The 26,079-nt window shown below is 43.5% G+C and overlaps 1 protein-coding gene across 3 annotated transcripts in view; it reads left to right on the forward strand.

The window, feature by feature from the left end:
- The first annotated feature begins 1,357 nt into the window (after positions 1-1,357).
- The window catches only part of LOC100695821 (neuropilin-2), a 93,027-nt gene continuing 68,305 nt past the window's right edge, over positions 1,358-26,079 (forward strand). The window contains exons 1-2 of one of the 3 annotated variants that reach the window (XM_005450417.4): positions 1,358-2,229; positions 14,699-14,879. In XM_005450417.4, the coding sequence (XP_005450474.1) occupies positions 2,154-2,229; positions 14,699-14,879 (257 nt within the window). In that variant the 5' untranslated portion in view covers positions 1,358-2,153. The remainder of the gene's footprint in view (positions 2,230-14,698; positions 14,880-26,079) is intronic. The other 2 variants (XM_005450418.4, XM_005450416.4) reach the window with 2 other exon arrangements.

Consider the following 26,079-nt stretch of genomic DNA (forward strand, 5'->3'; position numbering starts at 1 on the left):
GAGTGACTGTATGTGTGTGGTGTGTCGCTGCTCTGAGCTGAGATCACTGATTTACCTTTATTTTGCTAATTGGAGGACAGGAAACGTAAATTTAAACTGAACATTTACCTGCTTCCCTACGCGACTTTGATTTGGGAAAACAAAAATCCCACATCCCCCTTCCAGGCTGCTTGTTCTCAGAAACTCTTGTGTCAGAAGAAATATAAATATTTGGCACATGATGTAAAACGCATCAGCAGCCGTGTGATTATCGTCTCTGTAATAAAGGAGTTTTGATGGGGTTTACTTCCCACATGAGTTTTTTCACTGAGTGGTCAGTGGTGAGTTCAGCTGCGTGGATCTGTGTGTGAATTTGTGTAGGGTGTGTCCTGGGAAGGCAATGCAAAGAGCTAAGATTGGATTGGTTTTTCAGACCACAGGCTTTGGTGTTGCTAAAACACACCTCCCACTGACATCTATTATACTGCTGGGAGTGAGCAAATGAGCGAGGAAGGGAGAGAGAGCGTGCACGTGGAAAGAGAGTGGTCTTAAGTCTTAGTGCGTGTTCAGTAAGTAGACAGAAATCCAGTCACCTTTTCATTCAACTTCATTACCACTGCAAGTGTGTGTCAGCACATGTCCATGCTTGTGTGGTGAAAGTGTTTGTTTGCATTCGTGCGTGTGCATCTGCATAGCTTTCCTGTCTGTCCTCCGCCCCTCGTTTAGATTCTGTTCAGCACTGACCCATGTGCCCTTGGTAAACAGCTTTTTGCCCTGGCTTGTAGACAAGGGCTTATGTGTTTGCATAAAGGTGTGTATGAATTTTTGCATCCCGGAATTCAGCCTTTAAACCACAATGGCTGCTCTGCATGACAAGTAAATCTCTCTCATAATAATCCCGAGTCAAAGTTTACTTTACCCGGGTTGATCGAGAGATTCCCCTTCGTTTTGATTGGTCTATGCATGCAAACCAAACATGGATCAATGTTTCCCTGTAATGCTGTAAACCAGCACCAGGTACCTTAAATCTATCCTACAAAGCTCATAAAGCTGTGTTGTGGGCATCTTCTCTCCCAGTTTTCTGCCTCTCTCCTTTCAAACTCGATTCTCTTTATTACCAGAAGGACTGGAGGAAGAAATATGAGCAGAAAGGCGAAAGTATGAAGCCAAGGAAAGAGAATGAAGTGGAAAATTTTGGGGAGAAGGCAGAAAGAAATTTGGTAAAATGAAAGAAATGGTGAGAGTGGGAAAGATATGTAGGAGGTAAGAGATGGTCAGTGAGAGAGGAGATGAAATTGCTCTTTAATCAGTGAGGGGCTATATGGAGGCGGGCCGAGGTGCCTACTGTAATCCGATACACGCGCCCGCGCACGGCGTGCACGCGCACCAAGGCAGGGGACTGAGTGAGCGGTCCTGCTCGCTGCCACAAACCCGGCGGAGAGCGGAGGGGAAGGGGCGCGTGCTACCGGGAGAGAGAGAGAGGGAACAGGGCAGAGCGTCTGAGCGCAGACAAGCACAGTTGTGGGAAGACAGCGGAGAGGCACCACGTTTCTTTCTGCCTACCAGCTTTACGCACGCAGATCGAGCTGCTCGGAGATCCTGCGTTGTCTTTTGCGCATGAACGGACCATTACTGGGAAACTAGATGGGAACACATTTAATTTCCTTACCAAGAAAATGCGCCTTTGCATAAAACATTTGGAAATATTTTGAATCCAAGGAGGAAAGACGCGAGTTACTTTTCCCCGTTTCCGTCGCAGTTAGCGCTCTCTGATGATCTTTTTGGTTTCTAGTTAATTTGAAATGCACAATTTTCTTTATTTACTCTGCTGATCTGTTTCCCTGCGCTGCCGACTGTGCGCACAGCAATGGATTTTAAACTGTGTTTAGAGTTCAAATTGCGTTTCTAGACAAGTTGCTCTGGTTGAGGAGAAGTGGCGGCACGCACTCACACTGCCCGCATGAACTGTTTATTTTCTCCGGCGTGATATTCTTAGATAGTCGGGTGAACGCTGTCCCGGCTTTTGGATTTTGGACACAACCGTGTTGCACGTTAGAAAAACAGATAACTGTGGAAACGGACAGGAAAGTGCGACCTGGGCTGGAGCCGTGTGTCAGATAAAGCAAATAAAACCACACAGGAAGAGAAGACGTGTTTTATTCTGAGGGGGAAGGATGGATTTATTCGTTTGGCTCTGTGGATGTATTTTGGCTCTTCTGTTACCGTCAGCGGTAAAAGCCGGGGAAGGAGGTAAGTTTGATGCTATTGCTGTCCGCCTAAATTCAAGCGTCACACAAGGTGTTAAAACAGAAAATAAGAGCAGTTACACATCACAAAACGAATAAAAGTTTTCTTTCAGAGCAGAGAAAGTAAATTCAGGGAAAGCATCATTGCGCATTTGGTGACTACGGTATCGAGCCAAATCTACGCTCCGTTCCAAGTAATGCGCTGAAACGGCGCACTGCTGAGGGACGTTGATTACTTTCATCACATTTAGGATACAGATCCGTGCTGCTGGATGGCCTGTGAGCCAGCTCTGTCGGTCCGGTGCAGGTACAAACGTTAGGAAGTACGAACGTGCAGCAGAAATGATTTTGTCACGGTGATTTTACAGATGAAGTATCTTTGTCACCAGCCGTGTTTTTATTTATTTATTTATTTAACCCAGGGCTGATTTCGAAGGGATGCTGGTTTAATCAGCTTTGATTTTATCGTCTTGAAAAACATCAGTAACGATGTTCAATAATAACAAGATGACAAATCGAAATCTTCTGTAAATTCCCGTCGGGAGTAATTTTGTTGTCAGCAGTTCTTCTTCCAGCACGTTTCCATCTCATGCGCTCTCCTAAAATTCCTCGAAACTGTTTTTACTAAAAGGAAAAAAGCTGAATGCATTTCTTTACGGTGACAGCCTGTCATCCCGCGAGCGCGGAGAGGTGACGGCCGGTGTGACGGGACTGCTGACTCCGTGTACCGGAGGTCAGGTCCGGCCTGGCGCTCCACGGAGGCTCGCGTTCCCTCCAACTTCCTGAGCCCGTGTGAGCGACGGGATTTGCGGCTGTGTAACCCGACCACGAGTTCACCTTCGAGGGCATAAGCGGGAATCTGATGTGAGAAGCGGAACACGCATTTGCTTTTTACGCTCTGTTAAATGTGGAGAGGCAGAATCTATCGCCGTGTGCGTTTTCGTCTCCAGACAATCTTTACGCACGAGGAGGATAGCGACAGAAATCTTTTTCCATATGTGAACTTGATGCACAGACGACGTTTTAAGTCTCTTTGGTTACAACAAACCTACTTGTCACCACATAAAAGACTCGTTACCCAAAGTCTCTGTTGCATTGTCACAGGCAGGGGTGTGTGGGGAGACTCAGGACTCCGAGTGGTCTGACTCAGTTTACATAAATTTAGGAGCTTACGTTAGCTACTGCGGCCTCTACCAGGAGACTGATGACTTTTGTTTTCACTGCACACACTGATTGTTACGACTGGTTTCTCATTGCTGTCTATGTAAAGACCTGAATACTTGGAGAGCTACTTCTAGTCTCTCCTCGAGTTTCACTTTGTGCTTTGTGGTGAATGCATATGTGTAAATCTAGAGAGAGAGAGGGAGAGAGAACCGAAAGGGGGTAGCTGCAGGGAGCTTGGTGGCATTCGAGGTTTTACTGCCTTATTCTGGAGGGCTTTTGCAGATCTCATGACTTGGATTGAGTGGCCCTGATTGCCAAATGTTGTTTTGGAGAACCACTTTGTACAGAAGGCACAGGGAGGGCATTCTTTACATACGATTCACTTCTGATGTGAGAAACTGTGTGTGGTGGAACATCCTGCTATCTGTGGATATTTCTACATTAGGTTAAATCTGAACTAGTAATTTAAGGCCTGTGTGAGGTGATGTGAATGTTCAGATTTTCACAAATAATTAATAACTGCTGACTTTGTACAAAGCATGCAACGGTTCTGAAGCTTTCCTGTCCAGAAGAAATAACAGCAGGTCATTTGATCAGCAGTTGTTTGTCTTAAAACGAGTCATATTTATATTCAACACCAAAGCAGGAAGTATGCGCTGCAGTCCAGCACAGGAAACATTCAGATGGAAACTCTGTGGCATTCAAGGAAGATGAATGAGGTGTTTAACTTCAATGCCACTGACTGGAGTTTGTTCTTTTTCCAGCTAAATGGGGCTGACAGTGGGGTTAAATACGAAAACATGTGGATATTCTGTTCTTTTTTGACCTCTTACTTTATGTTTGCTGACAGCAGGTGAAGCCTGATTTTCCTGGGGACCCCCTCAAGCTCCCCTCGAGGTTTCCCTGCAGGTACACTGAGCATCTCTGGAACAAACACACACATTCTGAGCAGTAGGCTATGCAGAATGGAGCTTTCTCAGCAGTTAACTTTTATAGATGCCTCTACTTTGTTCTCTCTGGAGAGATGAGCAAGGAAGGCATAGTGAGACTAAGAAGTGTATATATAGAGAGACACGGGAGGGATGGAAGTACAGAGGGAGGAAGTAACAGAGACAGCAGAGACAGAAACAGGCAGAGGGAAGCAGCAAAAAGCAGTGAACGAAACGGAAGAATGATTTTTAGCCTCGCTGTTTGATCCTGTTTCTTCATTCCGTTTGATCACAGCTGTGCCTGGAAGGGAGATAAACGGACATAATTGGCCACTCAAGACCAGCTGTCTGCCTCCATAGTGTCTCTGCTGAAATATGGTGGATGATGAAACAGGATCACCATGATACTAAGTGTAAGAAGTGTGCTAGCGGTGGTGGTGAATTGCTCACAGGTACGCATTAAGGTTTGGTTTATGTGATTGTTTTTGATGGCTCCAACCGGCCTGGTGTGATTTTAAAAGTGTGAGCAGTGGGGAAGAATTTCAGGAGAGGAAGTTAACAATTCCATTTACATGCAGGGGAATAAATAAGAGCGTCTGGCAGACTTAAAGGCTTTCCGTCTAGCAGGTGCTTCACCATCCACATGAAGATGTTTTAGTTTGGTCACCGAACATGAAACAGCTTTTCCTGTACGTGCACCGTGTGCTGTGAGTGTGAGTGGGTCTGTGTTTCCCGGTGGGGTCAGCTTGTAGTAATTAAATGTTACATTAGTTTGGGTCATAATGCTTTGTAAGCGTCAGTTGGCCGTCAATAAAACAAATCATTCATGTCATTCACATAATGGGGTTATACCCCATTTTAGCTCAGAACCTAATGAACTGACTCGCTGCCACAAACAGTCATTCCACATAATTACTTCACTTTAGAAAAAAATCCAGGTTTTAACCTGAAACACTGCAAATATTAGAGTACGCAAATATGAATTCAACTGTATTTTCTCCTTTTTGTTTATGGATAATTGCGCAGGCCTTTATAGAGCTGTGTAGAAACTCAAACAGCAAACAGCATGCTTATCATTAAGAGCAATGAATGATTCTTAAATCAGCTTCTTTATGAATTTGTGTGCATTCTCCACAATCGTCTGAAATATTCTATTTGTTTTGAGTTATTCCTTTATGTCATATTTGTTTTGATTCTGAGGGAAGGAAAACAGGAGATTATGTGTAACGTGCGAGCTTTTGCCAACATCAATTGGAAACCTTTCTCCCCATAAAGTACACACAAAAAATGGAGCAATAAAAAAAATGAAAGAGATGCATTGAGCAAGAAATCAGGAGAGTTTGGACGTGCACAAGAGAGAAAATGAAAGGGAGAAAGTATTACGGGCATTAGTGAAATAAGAGGAAAGCAGCAGCGTGTGAAGCAGTAGTTGAGTGGAGCCACCTGCAGTAAACTAACCCAGATTTATTCTTCTCCTCTGAAACGCACAAGAGAGTTTCTAGGCAAGGTACTGCACATTTTATTAATAAATATGTACTCCTATTATGATACACTGAAGGTGAAGGATTTAATTTTCTTCATGTGATCTTGATAAGTATAAAATGACATTATAATAAAGGGATGTTTGACACTGTATATGAAATGTTGCTCACCCGTTTTTGCAGATATCAGGGAACAGATCAGACTAAACGTTGCGTTGGCCTGTGATGGTCAGGTTTATTAAAACATTTGATCAGATAGCTGAGTTTGCCGAGCTGCTGCAGGTGACACCTCAGAGCCTTTCCACTGATTTCATTTTAATCATCTTGCAGGCAGCAGGTGTTTTCCACCAGGCCTCAGGATTAAGCGTTACACATATTCATCAGTGACTCAGATCGCCATGGCGGCTTTTTTTTTAAACAAACAAACAAACAAAAACAAAAAACGCATTACATGCTACTGAGCCGTGCAACTAGAAGAAAAACAAAAATCACATGCATCAAGCACGATGACATTAGTCTCTCAGTCATTAGAATAATGATAACCTAAAAACAGAGTAGTTTTTCCATCGACATCAACAACCGAGCTGCAATGAGCGAATAAACATTAACCCAATTAACCTTTGGCACAGTCGCCCCTTCTCTTTCTCTCCTCTCATCTGTAAAAGGGAAAGGACAATTAGTGGGTCCAGCAGGATGTTCTAATTACAGTTATCATGCCATTAGTAAACTGTTAGTATTCTAGTGTCTTCATTGGCCACTGGTAATGACTGGAGTAATTAGAGAGGATGCTGGGAGCGAGTGGGTGTTCTTGTGTTTGCAGCCTTGTGAAGAACATTTGTCCTCAGAGGGAAAGGGAGATCATGGAAATCTTTCAAATGAGGATATTTGCTGTTCCCACTACTTTTAAAATCCTCGCACACAAAGAAAAACCTGTGTGTGTGTGTGTGTGTGTGAGTAAGCCAGGCCTTCTGTGTCTGCAGCAGTCCCTCCGGAGCGCTGTGCAACGAGGCCACGGGTTGTTTTCCTTTTTCTCTCCTCGTCACACCGAATCATCCTGTTGTTTTCTACTTTTCATGGCACTCCAGCTCTTCTTTAATAGTGCGCTCTGTCTCTTTCTCCACACCTCCCTCTGTCAGTGTTTTCCCTCACCCCGATTAAGAAACCTCCCTCACCTTCTTTTAGCCCACTTCGCCACGGTGGAAAATCTCTTTACTGTTTCAGCCGCTCACTTTCTGTCTGGTCCCTGGAACTCTGTCAGTCTGTGTTTTCTCGTACTTTGGAAATCCATTCACACGACTCGCTAGAGACGCTCATTCATACGCTGCTTAAAAGGAGCTCTTTTCAATGACTTAAAGGAATGCGTCACATTTACAGCCCACCGATCAGCAAAAACATTCCTTACATAATCAATTTTTTAATATACAAGATATAAGATGATTGATAGCAGCCTTCACTACAATCATAATGTCAAAGTTAGCAATTTTATTCAACTACACAGCAGGGCTTAGATGCAGCTACAGAGATTAAAGAAGATATTGACTAAAAAATGTCTAAATATATAAAAAGTCTGTGCTAAATGTGGAATATGTCAGATTACTGGCTTGGAAACACTAAATTTCTGATAAAAATGTAAAGAATGACCAGTTATGTGACATGCATACGCTGTATTGCAGCGATAGCTCAAATCATTGTAGCTTCCAGACTTCAGTCCAGCACACAAACACGAAACGTGGTGCAGGCCAAAGACCAGTTTTGTATTTTCTAATCAGTCTTTATTTTGACCTTTTGTTTTTAATTCAGTGTCGTTTTTATTAGTGCTGTCAGCATTAATCTCATTAAAATGACGTTAACGCCGCAACCGCATTAACGCGGCAAATCTCCGTTAGCGAGTGAACGCAGATCGCCCCGTGTGTGGGGCTGGACGGCGCTAACGCGTTGACGAGCTAACCGCGCTAACGTGTTGATGCCATGCAGCTCCACGCACGGGGCGATCCACGATAACTCGCTAATGGAGATTTGCCGCATTAATGGGTTGTGGCGTTAACGTCATTTTAACCAGACTTACGCTGACAGCACTCGTTTTTATTGGTTTCAATGTTAGTTTGGGTGTTTTTTAGTTGTTACTGTATGGAAGGTAGATGTCAGAGGTGAGATTTAGGGAAATGAGTGCACGTATTACAATAAAAACACAACTTTTTGAAAGCAGTGACTCCAGAGTCTCACTAATCACAGCCATCATCGCCTCATCAGGCAAACTAACTATATTTTTTCTGCCTTTGAGTTTAATTTTTGTTTATTATTTCATTTTATTTACTAACAACAACAATGACAGAGACTGTATTTGTCTTTTTGCACAGTCATCGACAGACGGTCAGTAAACACATCGATGGATTTGCATTTGCAGCCATTAGAGAGCCAGGGTTTATTTTTCACCTTGTACCACCTCACCTGCACTTAGAACATCTCCCACAGCCATCCGTCAGCATCAGCTGACACTCCCAGCTCCAAACTCAGATCTTTAGCTTCTTCAGCTATAGTTGGCACGCTCACACGGTGCCCTGATGTTCATTTGCTTAGAGAACTTAAGGAAAGTCAGGCCAAACCAAAGCAGCACCAATAAAAAACAACAAGTCGTTCCAGGGCGAGGAATTCTACTGACTGCACCTTAACGGTCTGCTTTCCTCACGCTGCTCTGCCTCTGAGAGTTTTTCCAATTAGCCGCTGCTGCTCTGGTATTGATCTAAAGTCTTTCTCTGTGTCTTATTTTGTCTATTGTTAGATTCTGTGTCTACTGTCTAAAGCCCCGTAGATCAGGGTGTGCCTTTGCTCCTGAGCAGAGAAGCTTGATCTGATGTCGGTGCTTTTTCTGTATCACACGCTCAGCTTTTTTTATGAGTCACTTTCTCCCTTCTCCTCATTCTCTGATCGCTCTTTCCTTTCTTTCAGATCCTTTGTAGTCTTCCACTCATCCCTCCCTCTGTTTTACACAGATATAAACACACGCTCACTCTGTGGTTTTCCACTGAGTCGTAATGCAGGGCACCTGGAGAAAACAGCCCCACCTGTTTGTGTGTCTGTGTGAGTACAGTATGTGTGTGTAGGTTATAATTTTTTTTGTCCGGTGAGCTTTTTCTGAGCTGCTGACTTTCTCCTTTCAGCTGATGAGAGACAGATGTTCTTGCATTACTCTCCCTTCCTCACTTTCATCCAGCTCTGCCTTTTTCTCCTTTGCTCTCGTTTCTCTTTCTCCGTCCATTCCTGAGGTTTCCCAGGTTTCGGGGCCTAAAAGCACCTGGGTATGATCCAAACAACACATTTCACTTTGTTATTTTCAGTGTCTATCATACTCCCAAAGTCACACGAAAGGTTTTTAATTGTGTTTGTATTTCTAATGTTTAAGGCATCAGTGTCTGCAGCCTTTGTAGGTGTTTCACAGTCTTTGTAAATAGTGAATGAAATGCATAGAAATGATTGGAAAACCAGGGAATTTCCCCTCAGGCTTTGATTCAGATGGCCAGAACATACTGAAAAATTTAAGGACCCGACTCTTTAAAGGTCACCGTAATGAGATCGCAAGTCTCACGCTGCTGTCGGTGGATAACAGGTTGATAGTTTCTTAACAAGTTTTCTGGTTAGCTGACACATTCAATTCAATTCAATTCAATTCAATTCAATTTTATTTATATAGCGCCAAATCACAACAAGGCGCTTTATATTGTACAGTAGATAGCACAATAATAAATACAGAGAAAAACCCAACAATCATATGACCCCCTATGAGCAAGCACTTTGGCGACAGTGGGAAGGAAAAACTCCCTTTTAACAGGAAGAAACCTCCGGCAGAACCAGGCTCAGGGAGGGGCGGGGCCATCTGCTGCGACCAGTTGGGGTGAGAGAAGGAAAACAGGATAAAGACATGCTGTGTAGTGAGTGCTTTCATAAACAAACACTCACTAAACCCTAATGCTTTCATTACGGGGTCGGACCAGCGTGAAGAAATGTGGACTCTGACAGATTGGCAAAGTTCTCACAGACAACAAATCGATTGCTGCGAGCTGAAAAGTGTCTGCTTAGAGTCAAATCAGACTCCCTCAGAGGGAAAACGAATCTGTAAGAGAGCTTAAAAACAAGGTCAGAAAATTTGCATTTGGGGCCAACAAACAAGGATCTGGTTCAACTGTGCGAGCCAGCTTCATGTAGAAGAGTGTGCACGAGTTTGGGTCCTTGGGAAGTGTCACAGATTTCTCTGTGGGTAGATCTGAGTGTATGTGTGTGCTGAGGTGTGAATGTGGGGAAAGTTGCTGAATAGGTGTTATCAAGGATGCAATACTAAACGTGGCAGAGAGCCATAAATAATGCAATGACTTGTCTTATATCTGTGCTCGACTGCTTAGCACCATTTACTGCTGCTTATCATGTGTGTGTGTGTGTGTGTGTGTGTGTGTGTGTGTGTGTGTGTGTGTGTGTGTGGTCTGTTTTCAGTGTCTAAGCCAGAAGTGGGGATGTTCAGTGGTTGCATTTGTTGTGAATGTGTGGTGCAAATACAGGCTCTCCCTGAAGATCACACATGCTGATGGGGTTGAGAGAAAAGCTTTACTGTGTGAAAACGAGGGTCAAGAGGAGGAAAGTGTTTGAATAAGGCAAGGACACACTGCGCCACAGAATACGGCGATGCTTTGACATGGCGCCTTGTGAAAGTACCCGCTCAGCGCTGTAGTGTCGGCCAGAGCCTAGTTTGTTGCTACACTGTAGGATTAGACCAAATTATAAAAAACAAAGTCAGACAGGACTTAACCCCGATTCAGGTTTCCACGGTACTACAGTCACCCTAGCCTCTTTTCCACTAGCTAGCTTTTTCCCTAGTTTTCCATTAGGTGGTAGCACTCCTTCACAGGAATCAAACTCGGCAACGACGCACACGGCCACACCCAAACTTTGAGTCCCACAGAAAGCTGCAGGCCGAGCAGCAGGCCGAGCAGCAGGCGCACCATCGCCTCAGTCTCCTCCAATCTTGTGTTGTGTTTGTGTCGCATACAAATGACATCACTGGACTTTCAATAAGTGCCCCTCAACTGTAATGGAAACCAACAATTACAGTTGAATCAAATCTAGTGGAAAAGAGACTTAAACCTATGAAGAGAACCTGTGCTGTTATAAACTCTATTCTCTACTTTAGTGTAATAAAAGAAAAATTGTGGCACAAGCACAGAAAGAACGCTGGTAATATGGACCAAATTAAGCTGCTGCTTTCCAGCGTTTACTTGTAATCGCCAGTTACAAAGTAATTATTCACCAAGCCTTCAAAGAGGCAGCTCCCTAAAACAGCAGAATAAAACCAAAATAATCCCCGTCTCCTGTCGCCGGCAGCTGCTGCATTCATCCAGTTTGCCCAGCCCCACTTCACCAGGATGGACCGTCACCTTTGCAGCTGCTCGCAGCAGGCTCTGTGACAGTTAACGGATGATTCTGTCTTTAACCTGTTTGGTAATTCTTGACGTGAAGTCAGGCATTTCCCCCACTCAGCATCTTCTCTGTTCTGACACACATTGCACTTTTTCACAGTGTGCACGTCTGGGTGGGGAATACAAATTAGGATTATAACAGGTTTGCTTTTGGAGGCTGTATTTATGCACCTCCCTGTTTTACAGACATAAACCCGGAGCGGTGTCCCTGCCTCTGCACGCTGGCCTGTCGCTGCAGGGCCTGATGTTTCACCGGCTGTATATTTACATGTTTCGTGTGCAATATGAAATTCATCATGAATGGCACTTCATTCTAGAGGATCTGATGTCATCCGTGCCCTCATCGCCTCAATTTGTGTCACTCTCTGCTCTGTTTGGATGCAGTGTTTGTTGAATGACTTTGTGTATGTGTGCATGTCCGGAGATTAATAGACCCTTAAAGTAAAGCAGACACTATACTTCATGCACACACGGCGCCTGCCTAAATATCACACCAGCCTTATTCATCAGACACTTGGAGGTGCTGTCTTTATCGGCCGTATGCCAGAGGTGAAACAGGGAGAGGAGAGGTAGTGAGACTCAGCCAGAATACATATATATATTCAGCATTTAGCTTTAGCAGCTGACAGCTGATACCAGAGCTATGATACCTTTATGCACATCCTATTGGAAAACCTCATATAGCGAATATTATGCTACAAGTGCTGCTACCTCTGCAAGCCACTTTGCAACCCACCTCCACTCCAGTTTCTCCTTTTCATGCCATTTTTGACTCAGCCAGTGTCTTATGTCTTAGATGCCAGCTCTCCTCTGCTCTGTACCAAGAGTTTAGGTGCTCCCGCCCCCACCCTAAGCTTTCCACATGTGGAAAAGAGAAAACTATGCTGCCAAATACACATTTCAAATAGGAATAACCTTCTTTTAATCAAAATGGTCCTAAAGGATGCCATTAAAATCATGGAGAGCAGCTCCTGAGGTAAATGCTGAAGTGTATAGTTGCACAGGTATTTGTCCAGCCAACTTTAACCACAATGATTCATGTGTAGCTGAGTCAACGTCTATGGAAAGAACAATTTGGTCAGCTATTAAAAATGAAAAACAAAAAAAACACTGGATGTGCCAGAGTCGATTGTCTTATCTTTTCGATAACATCCAAGCAGGAGTTCATTTATCAGTCAGATTTGAATCCACAGTCATTGATTTTACACCCCTTGCATCACCTCTCCAAGAGTTTTCATTAGATACGTTTAGCAAAGCAGCGTGTGCTAAAATCGGTGTTTGGCTGATGTCGTTGTGAGATTCCAGAGTGGTTAAACACTAATCCAGGTGGTGCTGAGATGAAATCCATCTGGCTGGGGTACATCGCCCATGTAACCCTACTCCTGTACCACTGTATGTCAGGAGGACATAAACAGGACTCGCTGGTTCACAGCGCGAGAAACCAAAGAGAGGCAGGCAGAAACGCTGAGATACGGAGCGGTTATCACTAATTGTTTGCAGACAGAGTGAGGTAGACACCAGATACAGATGCCAAAGTGTCACTCACGGTGTGCGCTGAGCGCTGAAATCTGACCGGCTCTTTAATCCTCCCTTACTGACTCTTAAACGTCTGATACGCAGTCAGCCATGTGAGCGTGGCGACGAAGCGATATTTTCGACGTGCGTTTTTGTTTGACCTTTTCTTTTAATTAGTTTTGAAGATGGTGCCCGATAAAGTGTTTATGCATGCGTGTATTAATGTTTGCATATGTTGACTCCACTCAGAGTAAGTTTACAGTAGCCACACTATTAATAGCTATGGCTTTAAAACATGTTGCATTCTGCCGAGCAGTTTGACTTGGCTGTGTCACCCCTCTCAGCACAGTGGCGATAAATAAAACGTCACAGCACAGCAGGCGAGATAGTAGCACAGACAGCTCACCTAACCTCCTCATGCTGCTCTTCCTCTGTTTTTTTTCTTCTGAAGCGAGTTTCTTGATGCATATTTAGTCACAGCTGAAAGAGCAATAAGCTACTGACTATCAAGAGCTTGATTGTGAGTTTGTTTTTCCTTCTTTTCGAAAACAGGAAATTATTTTTAGGGTCTGCTCACCGGCCAAATATTTCCCATCAAGCAGCCGGCGCTCACAGATGCTGTTTTCACTAGAATAACCTGGCCTATTGTAGCCATCTTTTCTTCCTCCAAAATATTTGCAGAAAATCCATCTGCTTTGTTGGAGATGCTCTGATTGATCACATTTTTTGGGCTGAAATTCTTCCCTGGATACTGTACGTCTTTTGAAATAATAGTCTCTTTTTTTAAACAAAAATCACTTACTATTAAATTTCTGCCAGTGCCGAAGAATGAATTACTCATGTTATATACTTTAACCCTAACCTGCATCACTTGGGTGGATGTTATTTTGGAGCAGACGTGGTGCTCGACTGTTCTCTGTCTGTCGCTGGCTCAGACTGCGCCATTATATCGGACTCAACAAAGCTCGCATTCAGCACATACTCGCCACGACGGCTTAACTTGTGTTTTGCAGATCTTAAACAATGAAGAAGCTCGGCATATTTAGCCTGCGCAGTCCATCAAACAGGAGAACCAGCGTTGTGCACAATAAGTGCCAAAGATTTCATACAGTGGAGTTGTGTGTGTTGTGCCGCTGGGTGTCACAGATATGTATGAGTTACCCATCTATGTCAGGGTACATCTGCGGCAGTGAACGAGGAGTATTGTTTATGATATGACACAGACGTATGAGTGCTGACAAGTGGATCCGCTCTGTGACAGTAACTGCTGCATCTGGAAGTGTGCATGTGTGTGTGTGTGCATGTGTGTGTGTGTGTGTGTGTGTGCATGGGAGTCCTTCCAGGCCAGAATGAAGTCTTTGTGCTTCACGATGCTGTGTTGACCTTTAGCACCGCACACACAGAGACACACTCATATCCTGTCTCTGCACACACTGCTCTTATCTGCATTTTATCTGTTTTGCTTCATTTGTTGTGAGAATTCATGCACGATGAACAAATATGCTCTGAAATAACTGGAAGTTCACTCGTCCTCCTGGTCAGTATCGATAAGCAGACAGAACTGTAGCCCCGCCTACTGCTGGGAAGGTTATTACAGTTAAAAATGAAAATGGAAGTTTATCTCTCTTCATTGTTTTATTATTTGTCTTCCAGTTGTAATTTATTTTTTCACCTTTAGTCTTCTGGGTCACGTAGCCTCTGCCCTCTTGTTCCTGAATTTCCCTGAAAACGTGAATCAGTGACCTTAATCTAACCTGTGAACTCGTGTACTGACCTGTGTTAATGTTTCAAGCACGCAGGATGATTTTGGTGATGGTTCCTTACTGATGGACCAAAGCCTATAAGTAACCATATTATCCACTTGAGTTTTCCAGACTTGTGTATAACATGATTTCTCCTTATCGCTCTCTGTTCCCATCCAGCATCTGAACCATGCGGCGGCTATTTAGATGCAAGCGATGCGGGCTACATCACCACCCCCGGCTACCCTCTGGAGTATCCACCTCACCAGAACTGCCGCTGGGTCATCACGGCCCCTGAGCCTTCGCAGCGCATCGTCCTGAACTTTAACCCGCACTTTGAAATAGAGAAACTGGACTGCAGGTAAGCGAAAAATGCACAAAGGACTTGATATAGCTTGCCAAAAGAAGGAGTAAAAACTAGCAGATTAAGAGATTTAAAGCTGCTCGCTAAGTCGCAGCTAAGGAAAGACGAGAAGTTTTGCAGACGGCTTTTTCTGTGAGCCAGCCTTTCTCTGTGTGAGAGTTGCAGAGTGTTTTCGGTGAACTTCAGCCCACTCTCCTCCTGTTTCTCTGGCTTTAGCTATCCCATAATAATCACTCTGGGACCTCCCTTGGTCCCCTGTCTCTAATTATCAGGGTCTAATTACAACACATTTACTGTTCCAGCATGGTTTTCACACTTTGGAAGAATTAACACAGATTAGAGGATTTGGTGTCCATCATTGTTTTTTGGCTGTTTGGCTTCGGTTGCACACCGAGGCTCACAGAACGGGGACATTTTGACAGTCTGAAATAAAAATACAGCAAGCAGTGATAAAGGCAGGCTGAAGAACAGGCTTCCACCGGGGTTTGAGTCTACTGTTACCTCCACTATGACTGCAAACAGTTGAGTACAGAGGGAATGATATGCCAAAGTCATACAGAAAGTTCTCACTTCAAGTTATGAATGTATTAACTGTCCAAAGCTTTGACTCGTCTTAAAAGAAACTGCTTACTGTCACATCATGAGTGAATGCATCCTGCAAACAGCAGAGGAGACCCTTTGGGGCATTACCGCCGCTGTGAGTGCGCACACACGAGCACGCACGCGCACGCTTTTCAGCCTACGCCTCCGTTCCTGTGCTTTCCCATCCAGTTATTAACATTTCAGCCATATCAATTATAGATAGGTGAATTTCCCCACTCAGATGTACCAAAATCATTCAGACATTCCTTTGTTGGAATTGAAGCATCAATATTTCAACCGGCTGCCTGTTTGTTGAGAGGCTGAAAGGTTGAAAAGCCCGCTGTGCTTTGCTCAGTTTTGCTTTTCTTTCGCGCTGTGCTGTGGAAATGAAAAGCATACTTCTCTCTCTTGTCTCCCTGCCCCCAACATTTTTTTTCACTTTTACTGCATTCACTTTGATACATTAGATGCTCTTTCTCTCTCAGTTTTGTCTCTCTGACATATCTATCCTCCCTTCTTTGCTACATCTGCACTTCTTTCCCTTTCCTCTCTGAATTTCTTGCATCCATTTAAACTCCGGTCGTTTCCCAGGAGGAGGAAATCTACAAGAAACACCAGCAGCTGATTTATTTATTGTGGTGCATGCATACTGTATGTGTACATATGTGTTTGTACACTGCCTTTAAATAACTCCAGTTTATTCCCAGTGATGACAAGCACCTTTTTTGCAAAGTCACCGTGCAGATTATGCCATTAAGAGGGAGATATTCACACTGTTGGTGGCAACATCTCAAGCTTACAAGTGCCCTACAACTCAGAGCTATTTAAGTCTACAGGCACCGAGTGCGTGCATGTGTGTCTGTGTGTGTTTGTGTAACGGTAGGCTGAAATTTAGCTGTTAGGTTCAGAGGGCAAAGAGGCCGAGGAGAAGAGGCTGCCGGTGTGTGTCTGTGTTTGTGGGGGGACACACAAACACCAGCACAGCCCCCTGATGTCTCTTTCATGTTTGGTCATAAGGACGTTATAAATGTGTTTCTTTTCTTGGGCATGCAGATTTTCAGCTCTGAGCAAGTGAAAACCGCCATTAATCTTTAGTTTGTGGGGACAAAAACACAGACATTCACATTATTGGGACAAAGGAGTCACAGACAAAGAGTACATTATGAACAAGCATATGCTTCTTCCCGTCTCTTTTTATCATTAAAAGAACCCCCTCACCATACAGTAGCATCTGTCTCTCCACCAACACGGAGCTGCGACAACAGCATGGTTATGAATCTGCATGCCCGGCCAGGCAGGACTTGTTTTATTATGTCACTATGATGAAGCAATCTCATCTATTATGGGCCTGATTGCAATTTAAGATGGGAATCTGTAATCTATAATGCATCACATTTTGTCAAGCAGTCCGGTGGCTCTGAAGAGAAAATCGATGGAGTGGAAGCCAGAACAAAGAGAGATGTTTTCATTAAGATTCATGTACAGCAGTAATTTAAGTGCAGGGAAACAGCTGAGGGGACTCAGGGAGAGGAGAAGGAACAACAGGAACATCGGGAACTCCGTGAATCAACATGGCTTCCCTTAGTGCATCATGTGACCGTCACCGTGGTGACACGTATGCCCATGCAAGTCTGCTGTATTTGTAATACCTGTGTGTATTTTGAGTCAGTCTGAACTCGATAATCTGACTGAAACTGTAGCTATTTGTGTCTCTTTATGCAGCTTGTTTAGATGATGAAAGATATTTCATATTCAATTATTTAAGAAACTCATTCTCACTCGTTCTCATTCCCAGTTTGTTACCTTTACTCATTTATAACAATTCGAGACTTTATTGTCAAGTCTATACACAGAGGAGACTAAATACTGTTTCTCTCTTACCTTAACATAAAAAAGGAACTAAGAAAATTTGAAAACGATAAACGGATACTCGAGGGAACGCATAAGACACTTTTAAATGTTTTTGGTATGTGTAACCAAAATCACAGCTTTTTACCGAACTGTAGTCTCCCAGGTGACAAACCCACGATTTGCTCCGTCACCAGCACTGATGACGGATGCCCTCAGAGGCATTTTAAACGACTGCTGTCTTCATCTGCGTTGCCATCGACCTCTCATACAACAACAGCACTTGCTGCCCTGAGATGAGAATGTTCTGCTTTATTTCACCTGAGAGGCACGCATGCTTGGAGTCGCTGTTATTCAGCACACCCAACAGTGCGGTATGAAGCACTCAGGAAATCAAATAGGTTTATAATTGCTCAAAACTGAAATGCCAGCTGTCCCAGAGGGCGAAGGGAAACAATGCTATTTGGATATGTGTCTCTCCTGGAAGACATTCTGAGCGTTGTGCTTGGTCGGACACAAAAATAGTTTTGTAATGAATGGAAAATATCCAGGAGGAGGGAGTTCAAACCCAGCCTCAGAATATGGCATGAAGATGAGCGTGACCATCAGAAATCACCAGACTAGGTTTCTCCTCCAGCCGAATGTTAGAAAATTTAAAGGGAAGTTTTTTTGAAAGCCTCACAGATTTATGAAAAACTGTCGAGCACCAGGCAAACGATGGTAAAGAAGTCTCAACACAGCAGCAAGTCCAGCTCTCTCACTGGTTTTTGGCTGTAGTTCTTCAACCTGATTGTAACCTAAATATATTCTGTGTGTGTTCATGGTGTGTAGAGTGTTCTGGGATCATCAGGTAGAGTTTCAGTGAGATGTTTCCTGAAGTTTACCATATGAGACAACAGCTGGTTCACTGCTTCAGAGCTTCCTGTTAGCTCACTGCACTGCTCTGTCTCTGAAAGCAAGATCTTTATTTTGGAATGAACACACACACACACACACACACACACACACACACACACTGAAAAGTGCAGCGTCAGGGTCCATTGGGGGCAAACTCAAATCATCCTGACAGCTACCTCCTCTCCTGCTCCCTCCTCTCCTCTTCCCCTGTCTGGCCCTTTTCCCGTTCCCTTCACACTATTCATCTCACCCTTCCTTGCCCCTCCCACCCTCACACTGCTGCCCAGTAGACCCCATCTATCATCTTTTATCTGCTTTTGCAACTTTGTCATTCCCACCTTCATTTACCTGTCCTCTTCTCTCCTTTTGGGTTCATCTCCCAAGTCTCCTCTCTCTGTTTCCAGCTAATTTCTCCACTTTTTGTCCCTCCTAAACCAAATCATTATTGAGCATTGCATATCAGAAAACATAGACAGCAAACCACCTGCCAAACATCTCTCTACCCTTCTAATTCCTTTTCAACTTCCTCTCCTTTCCCTCTTTCCAGCTTTAAATGCATCTGCTCTCTCTTATTCATGATTCGTGCCTATACATCACTTAAATTCCTTTTCTGTGTCTGTGTCTAAGTCAGCCTCCTCTTATTCAGCAGGACCACACCCTGTTAAGATGCTATCTGCTAATATTGAAATGACATGCAGCATGAGGCTTCCATAAACCTGCGTAAGGAGCAGAAGCAGATGCTGTGAGTGTATTCTGGCTCTAAAATAAACCCTTATAGCGTGTAAAAGGCAGACAGTCACATCACCGTTTTCACGGCTGCATGGCTTAAACAATAAGCGCGAAGTAAAGCAGTGAGTTAAAAAGTGATTTATATGACAGAGAAGCACCAGCCGACATTAATGCTTTCACTAATGATTTAGACCTTGTCTTTGTACTCTGCCTCAATCAATCATTTCACTTCACGCTAGCTTCTCTCTTCTCTTCTCTTCTCTTCTCTTCTCTTCTCTTCTCTTCTCTTCTCTTCTCTTCTCTTCTCTTCTCTTCTCTTCTCTTCTCTTCTCTTCTCTTTCCTTCTCTTCTCTTTAATCTGAGGTGTATCAAACACAAACATTGCTTAATCAGTAGTATTGTGATACTGTTATTTTGTCGCACACATACCTGTCTGGTGAGCGAAAGTCCCAGTGATGCGACCAAGAGAAGAAGTAAAGGGAGAGTGATGTGATGTGACACTAGCCTGAGGGCAGGATGGCAGAAAGAGAAAGGTGGGAAGAAAGATGAAAAGCCTATATGACAGAGGGAGGAAGAACATATGGAGTGACAGTGGCTGTTCAATTACCAGCTGTGGGCATTTAGCAGCTGCCTGCATGTTTGAATTAACATCACAGTGACTACAAGCAGGAGAGTCAAGCGTCCAGACAAGTATCCCGACACAGATGAGCTGAGGGTTCTTCTCCGAGCCTGAATCTGTGCCACGACACATAGTTTGAGTTTATCTACCTGCTTTTGATATGGGAAAACTCCTGGCCAGGCAAACCTTCAGACGGATGCCTTCCCCCGCTGCAGGTTGGATCACGGCCGTGCTGCCAATTTATTTGTAGAGAGAGGGGTCTTGTCTTTGTTGCTGCATAGTCATTTGTTCATCACTTGTCTGCCACTGAGCTACATAAGCAACCAAATAACAGCAGCTTCTGTATGCTGAAGCAATAAACAACATCTGCAGTTACTTACAGCTCCTGTATAGGGCCCTATTTGTGCTAAAATTATGTTCACGTGCTGACTTTATGCAGGGCAGCACATCTGGATGGTGAGCAACGCAGCCAGTTGACGAGACCTACACAAATGTTTTGTCATGAGCTCAGTCCACGTGTGCAGCATGGAGCCTCCCAGTCACAGACTAATGAGACTTCCTCCGTTTGGTTTTGTCCCTTCAAATGTTTCCATGTGATCTTTTCTCGATTCGCAAATCTCAGATTGTAAAAAAGTAAGAAACCAGAAACAACAATGATTTAAAGTGTCAAAGTGTTGCTTTCTCAGGTTATTCTTCTCCAAACTAGAGAAAATGCCTCGAGTACATAACCAGTGCAGAACTAATAAGCAGACACTTCAACCCCAGTGGAAGGTGAGATTAAGTTATCCTCCACTGCTTGAGTGACCTGATGTTACAGAAAAAGAAATTAGAAGATTTGTTAAGCTCCGAGGTAGTGATTTCAGGAAACACATATGAACACACACACACACACACACACACACACACACACACACACGCCTCAGGTAGCGTAGGTAATAATGATAATATCAGTGCTCTGATTTACAGACACTTCCCGGTGCCCTGAAGGTGTCCCTGCTATCTAGTCTGTTAGTGTAATAATATTGTGTGTGTGTGTGTGTGTGTGTGTGTGTGCAGTAGTGAAGGACTGATCCTGATCAATGTGTGTTAAAGCCATAATGAGGAATCGATTGGTTGTCGTGGAGACTACTGGTGGACACATACACATCCGCTCTTATATATACACACAAACACACGCTGTCCAGCTGTCTGCAGTAACAGTCCTATTACTTGATATCAGTGAAGTCAGTCATCCTCCTTACTCTCTATTAACGGGTTTGGTGACAAACTCACTGCTGCTTTATGTTTACACAGGTATACACACAGGTATACACACAACACGGAGCCACAACAATCAGCTGTGAATATTTTGAATAAGAAATAAGTGGGAGCGCTACATGATCTTTTCCTCCGTTCTCTGAATGCTTTACAAATAATTCGTTTTGACATTTAGCCTCAGACTGTATAAAAAAGATGGGCGGAGCAGCTGCAGCACCACCTTTTGGTTTTTGCATTCACATTTTGAAGCCTTGCCTTTGGGTGTGTAGGTGTTAGAATACCTTACAGTGGTGAAAACTACAAGCACACACACAGCTACTGAGTGCAGACCTGTGTGAACAAACAGGGTTTGAGTTTGTTTTTGAATGTCGGCACAGATGTAACTGATCTCAGGTCAGCGGGCAGCTGGTTCCAACGAACCGGACCGTCCTCGGCACGCTGGGATCTGATTCTGGGCCAGTTCACTGCCACTCAATCTCATCTTTTTATTCAGGAGTAAACATATTTACTGGTGGAGCATTAACTTATTAGCACACTTGGTTAAAAAGGTACATCCATAGTCTGAATGAGTGCATTACACAGACTCTAACAGCTGCTAATTCGTGCTGAGCATCATGAAAATGAAAGTGTGGCACAGGTTTTATTGAAAGTCAGTTGGTACAATGAAACACACAACAAACTGCATTATTTAAGATTTGTGTTGAAAATGCTTTAAAAAGGTAACAAACCACAAATGTGGCTGGAAGGTGCAGGTCAGTGAGGGTAAAGCACAGCAGACAGCTACTGTGTCAGCAGCCAGCAGCCAGCCAGAGCAGCCATGCTCTTAACTTTACACAATAAAGTTTATGATAAAAGTACAGCCCATGGAGAGCTATTATGAAGGGGTAAAGTGGCTATAGAGAGCAAAACACTTTGAGTATACCAGGCTGTGGACATGCGCTGTTGCAAGAAGCACTTGTGATTCCCAGAGGCTTGCTAAAACCACCAAACCTATAATTATTTTTTGTCTTGACAGTGAGTCGATAGTTTTATTCACTTCCTTTTGAACCACTATATATGTTTAGCTAAGCTTAGAGTCCGTTGCATTATTCACATGGCTAAAGCTGCAAAGTGTGTCTGCATGCATGTGTGAATTGCTTGAATATGAGGTTAATGTCATTTCCTTTAAAAATTTTCTCAGAAGTCTATCAAGCTAAAATATCATCCCCTCAAAAATATTTACTAGATTGAAATTGCACCAACGCTTTAACAGGCGTTCGTCCTCTCTGTTTCCTCTCTCCGTGAAAATCCTGTCACACTTGACGCCCACCTGGCCCGGCTTCAGCTCTCTTTGTTGTGACCGGCTGTGTGTGCTGTGCAGACGCTCCGTCTGCTGCTAAGGGCACCCCTGATGTTTGAAAGAAACGTGCAGGTGTAAGAAGACTACTCCCAACCCAAAAAGAGAGAATGTGTGAAAGGCAATTAAAAAGAAGCAGGGTGGAAGTTCATCTGTATCCAAATCTTTTGCTTGCTTCCCAGCAGGCAGGCTTTGGAAAAGCCTTGGCTTCTCTCGCTTCTGAAACATCCCCAAAACACAAACAAGCGCAGGCACACAAATCTCTGAGTGTCAAATGTTAGAGGTGGTTTAAGGCCTTCTTTCACAGCTCAATTTGTGCTCACAATCCTTACTTGTCCTGGTTTCCAGTGTACCCTCCCATGTTATGCAAACAGCTCGTTAACAAATACATTTTAGGGAGAAGTGTGGGAGAAGCACATTTGGGGTTCTTGTTATTCCCCGTGGCAAGTTTCAGTACATCAGTGATTGGCCTGCAGTGAAATGTATTGGGGTGATGGGGTAAGATTAAACAGTTTGTTAGAAGCTGTGAACCTCCTACACACAGACAGATTGGGAACCCTTCTATAGATCAGTGTGCATGGCCACAGGCTCTGTGTGTGTGTGTACATGTGCTTACATGTGCGTGGAAACAGGTCTCATGCGAGCGTGTAGTAGTCGTGTATGTCTTTGCTTTCTACTAAAAGCACAGAGCTGGAGGGAGGACGGGCGGCACGAAGCACACCTGTCTCTGTCTGTCTTAGGTGTGGAGCTGGCAGAGTGAATGCAGTGTCATGTTCCCTCCCAGACTACATCCACGCTGCACCGGCTAAATCTCAAATCTTCTCCTCTTCGTTTTGACCCTGCTTCTACACCTGAAAATGGAGCTTTTTCCAAAATGCTTTCCAAAAGTGAATAATGCCGGGCTCGGGGACAGCTGGGCCTCGGAAAAATTATCATGTTGTTTTTTTTGTTTTGTTTTTTTGCCACCTGTCTATGTATCTCGCTCGTAATCTCATGTTTCCCCCCCAATAAGTACTATTAATGAAGCAGAGTTAAACATTAAAACATGTAAAAGCTCTACTAATCATTCTTCACCATCTCTGCTTCTTCTCTCTTACCCACACACTGGCTCTTAGCCACTGGTTATGTGCCTGACAACACATTAAAACAAGCCACGCAGAGGAAGAGAAGGAAGAATGACAGTAGAGAGAAAAGAATAGAAATCATTAGAAAAAGCACAGGCCAGAACAAAGAGAGAAAAGGAGATCTCGTGCGGGTATGAGTAACTGTTAGACAAAGTTGTCAATGCCAGAGAGGGGAGGAGGAAACTGTCACCACAATGAGGCGTTCTCTTGGGGAAATATGACAGGAACTCTGACACGTACACATGCGCGCGCATCCACACACACAGATGCGCGCACACATGCTCGCCGTGCGCTGACAGCTTGCGTCATAACTGTGTTAGTTCCTCACAAAACACGATGGGAGAGTGGGAGGTGTGTGACCCTCATTATGTTGGGAGGTGGCTCACCTGTCAGACTGCACGCTCACACACTTTACAAAGCTGTCTGCTTCCTCCTCTTCATCGCTATTGTTCGTGGGGTTTATTGTACAAGGCAAATGTTATAAGGCATGAACATGTCTGAAAATGTTACTCTGTAAAAAATGTATCACCTATTTATTATGGCAGGATGTGTCAAGTAACGAGGAGCACAAACTAGAAGGCGCTGACTAGAGTTAAAGGCATAAACTGTACTTAAAAGATGGACACAGCCACCTCGACTTCACCTGTAGGCTAGCAAACCCCCGTTTTGAAACTTTTAGTATTAGTTTTAGTTTTTTTTTTTATTTGGAACCAGAAGTAATCATATTTGGATGAGGGAAGTGCTTATTTATCAGGATCATTTATCACATTCATACATTGTATGAGTGCTAGCTCTAATTAACATTGTAGTTGTTAATTAGGGCTAAGTAACATAGTATTAAATTACTGGAATTACAGTGGAAAGGCTCCAGCACAGCTGTGACCCCGTATTAGATGAGTGGAAGAAAATAGATGGATGGATGTGCAGGGACTGTTTGGACATGCTGTGAGTACACTTAACCTCAGACCTAGTCATGTTTTTGGATCAGTCTGTAGGCCTTTCTCCTCGAAAGTGGAGTATTTTAACATGGGAGTGCATGGAGCCGGCCCCGAGTGGCCATTTGGTGAACTGCAGTTTTTGTCACGTTGTCACACATTTTTCAACCACAGAGGTCGTGTCTCTCTTAAATCCTGGCACCTCATTACGAGGTTTAGAGTCTGGGCTGAATAGTCTTTGTAGAATTATCACTATCCTTCTAAATGACAAAAACAATGGATCTGTGAGTGTGTTTTGGCCTCTTTGTCCACAAACAGTAGCATTCATAGCCAGCATTGGAGGTTTTTTTTTTAAAAAGGTAATGGATTTAGTCCCTGGAAAAAGTACTCTGTTATATTACTTGGCATTCCTCTATACCATGGCCTGTAATGCACTGTAGCATATGAAGTTAACAATATAAACCTACTTAGGCTACAGTCCGACACACCAACACTAATCCCTATCCTGCTGAGGACATGATTTTTCTTGTAGTGTTTTCTTTTAGGGTCGCTGCATTTCTATTGTAGAAGCATTTACAGGCTGTAATGGAGGCTTCAGCGCTGAGTGTGACGGCTCAGCACTGCCTTTGTTAAATTACAGGCTCTGGCTGCTATGCTGGGGTCTGCATACACTCTGCTTCTTTGGATGCAATTTGCACTTTACCATCACACTCTTGTCCTTTCATGCAATAAAAATAAAAATAATTCTCACATCATGGCTCCTTAAAAGCTGTAGACCACGCTGTAGTTTTCCTCCTCCCTGCACGTGAACTGAAATCAGCTGATTGTAGCGCGAGTGCAGATGTGTGCGCATCCTGCAGAGAGCTGAAGAAACTTTGTAACAAAGTAACAACATGAGTGTAACTTTAATGCGATTACTGAATTTAGTACAGTAATGGGTTAGACTAACACATTACACCCAACACTGTGCGTTACTAATGCATGCTGACAAGTACTGAAGAGACCAACCACCCTTATATATGTTTTTAACTTTAATATGTCTGTACTACATGTTTAATATGCAGTGGTACATGATCCATTAATCCACTGGCTCACTGGGAGGTTTTCTGTTTCCACTTTAAAGTATTTTTGAAATGTATAAACCTTTTAAACTCCAGAGTAAATGGAAGCGTGTCCATTTGATTACTTTAGAAAAATGTTGAAAGCTCAGTGTTGAAGCAATTCATGTGACTCATGTGGTCAGAAGTAGGCGATGTGATGGACAAACATCTACAGGAAGAGGTCAGCCAGAGTTTTGTTTTGCAGTAAGAAAATACTGAATTAAAGGTATTTAGCTGCTGGAGGAAATTCTATTCAGGAAGCTATTTTAGAGCCGGGCAGGTGTGTCTCTGGTATTCAGACACAGAGGCAACACTCCTGCTGCCACTCCGGAGATAGGCCGTAACATTTGTGCTCAGAAAACATGAAAGAAAGAAGAATAAAAATAGATGTGCAGTCAGTACCAACGTTTTACAGAGGAAAAAAACAATTGCTTGCACCCGTCTGCTGATCTGTGGTAAATAAATGTGTAATTTTGAAAATAACCGTGAAATTCAGAGACTCAGCTATTAAAAAGTACTCGATATGAAAAAACAAGGAAACTTTCATTTAGTTGTTGATATTCTTGATCATTTGTAGTTAATTGTCGATCGCAGTGTTTTCTCTCTTATTTAAACATAATGATTTAACACAGCACAGACATGACCTAAATCCTTTTGAAAATGTGGATTTGTATTTGAAAACAAGCCGAGCAACAAACACGATCCACTCACATTTCTGCGAGACGTAAACCAGAGTCATTCGGTCCACATTAGTTAATTTGTACCATCAA

The sequence above is a fragment of the Oreochromis niloticus genome, linkage group LG16 (genome assembly GCF_001858045.2).
Source record: "Oreochromis niloticus isolate F11D_XX linkage group LG16, O_niloticus_UMD_NMBU, whole genome shotgun sequence".
Classification (NCBI taxonomy): domain Eukaryota; kingdom Metazoa; phylum Chordata; class Actinopteri; order Cichliformes; family Cichlidae; genus Oreochromis; species Oreochromis niloticus.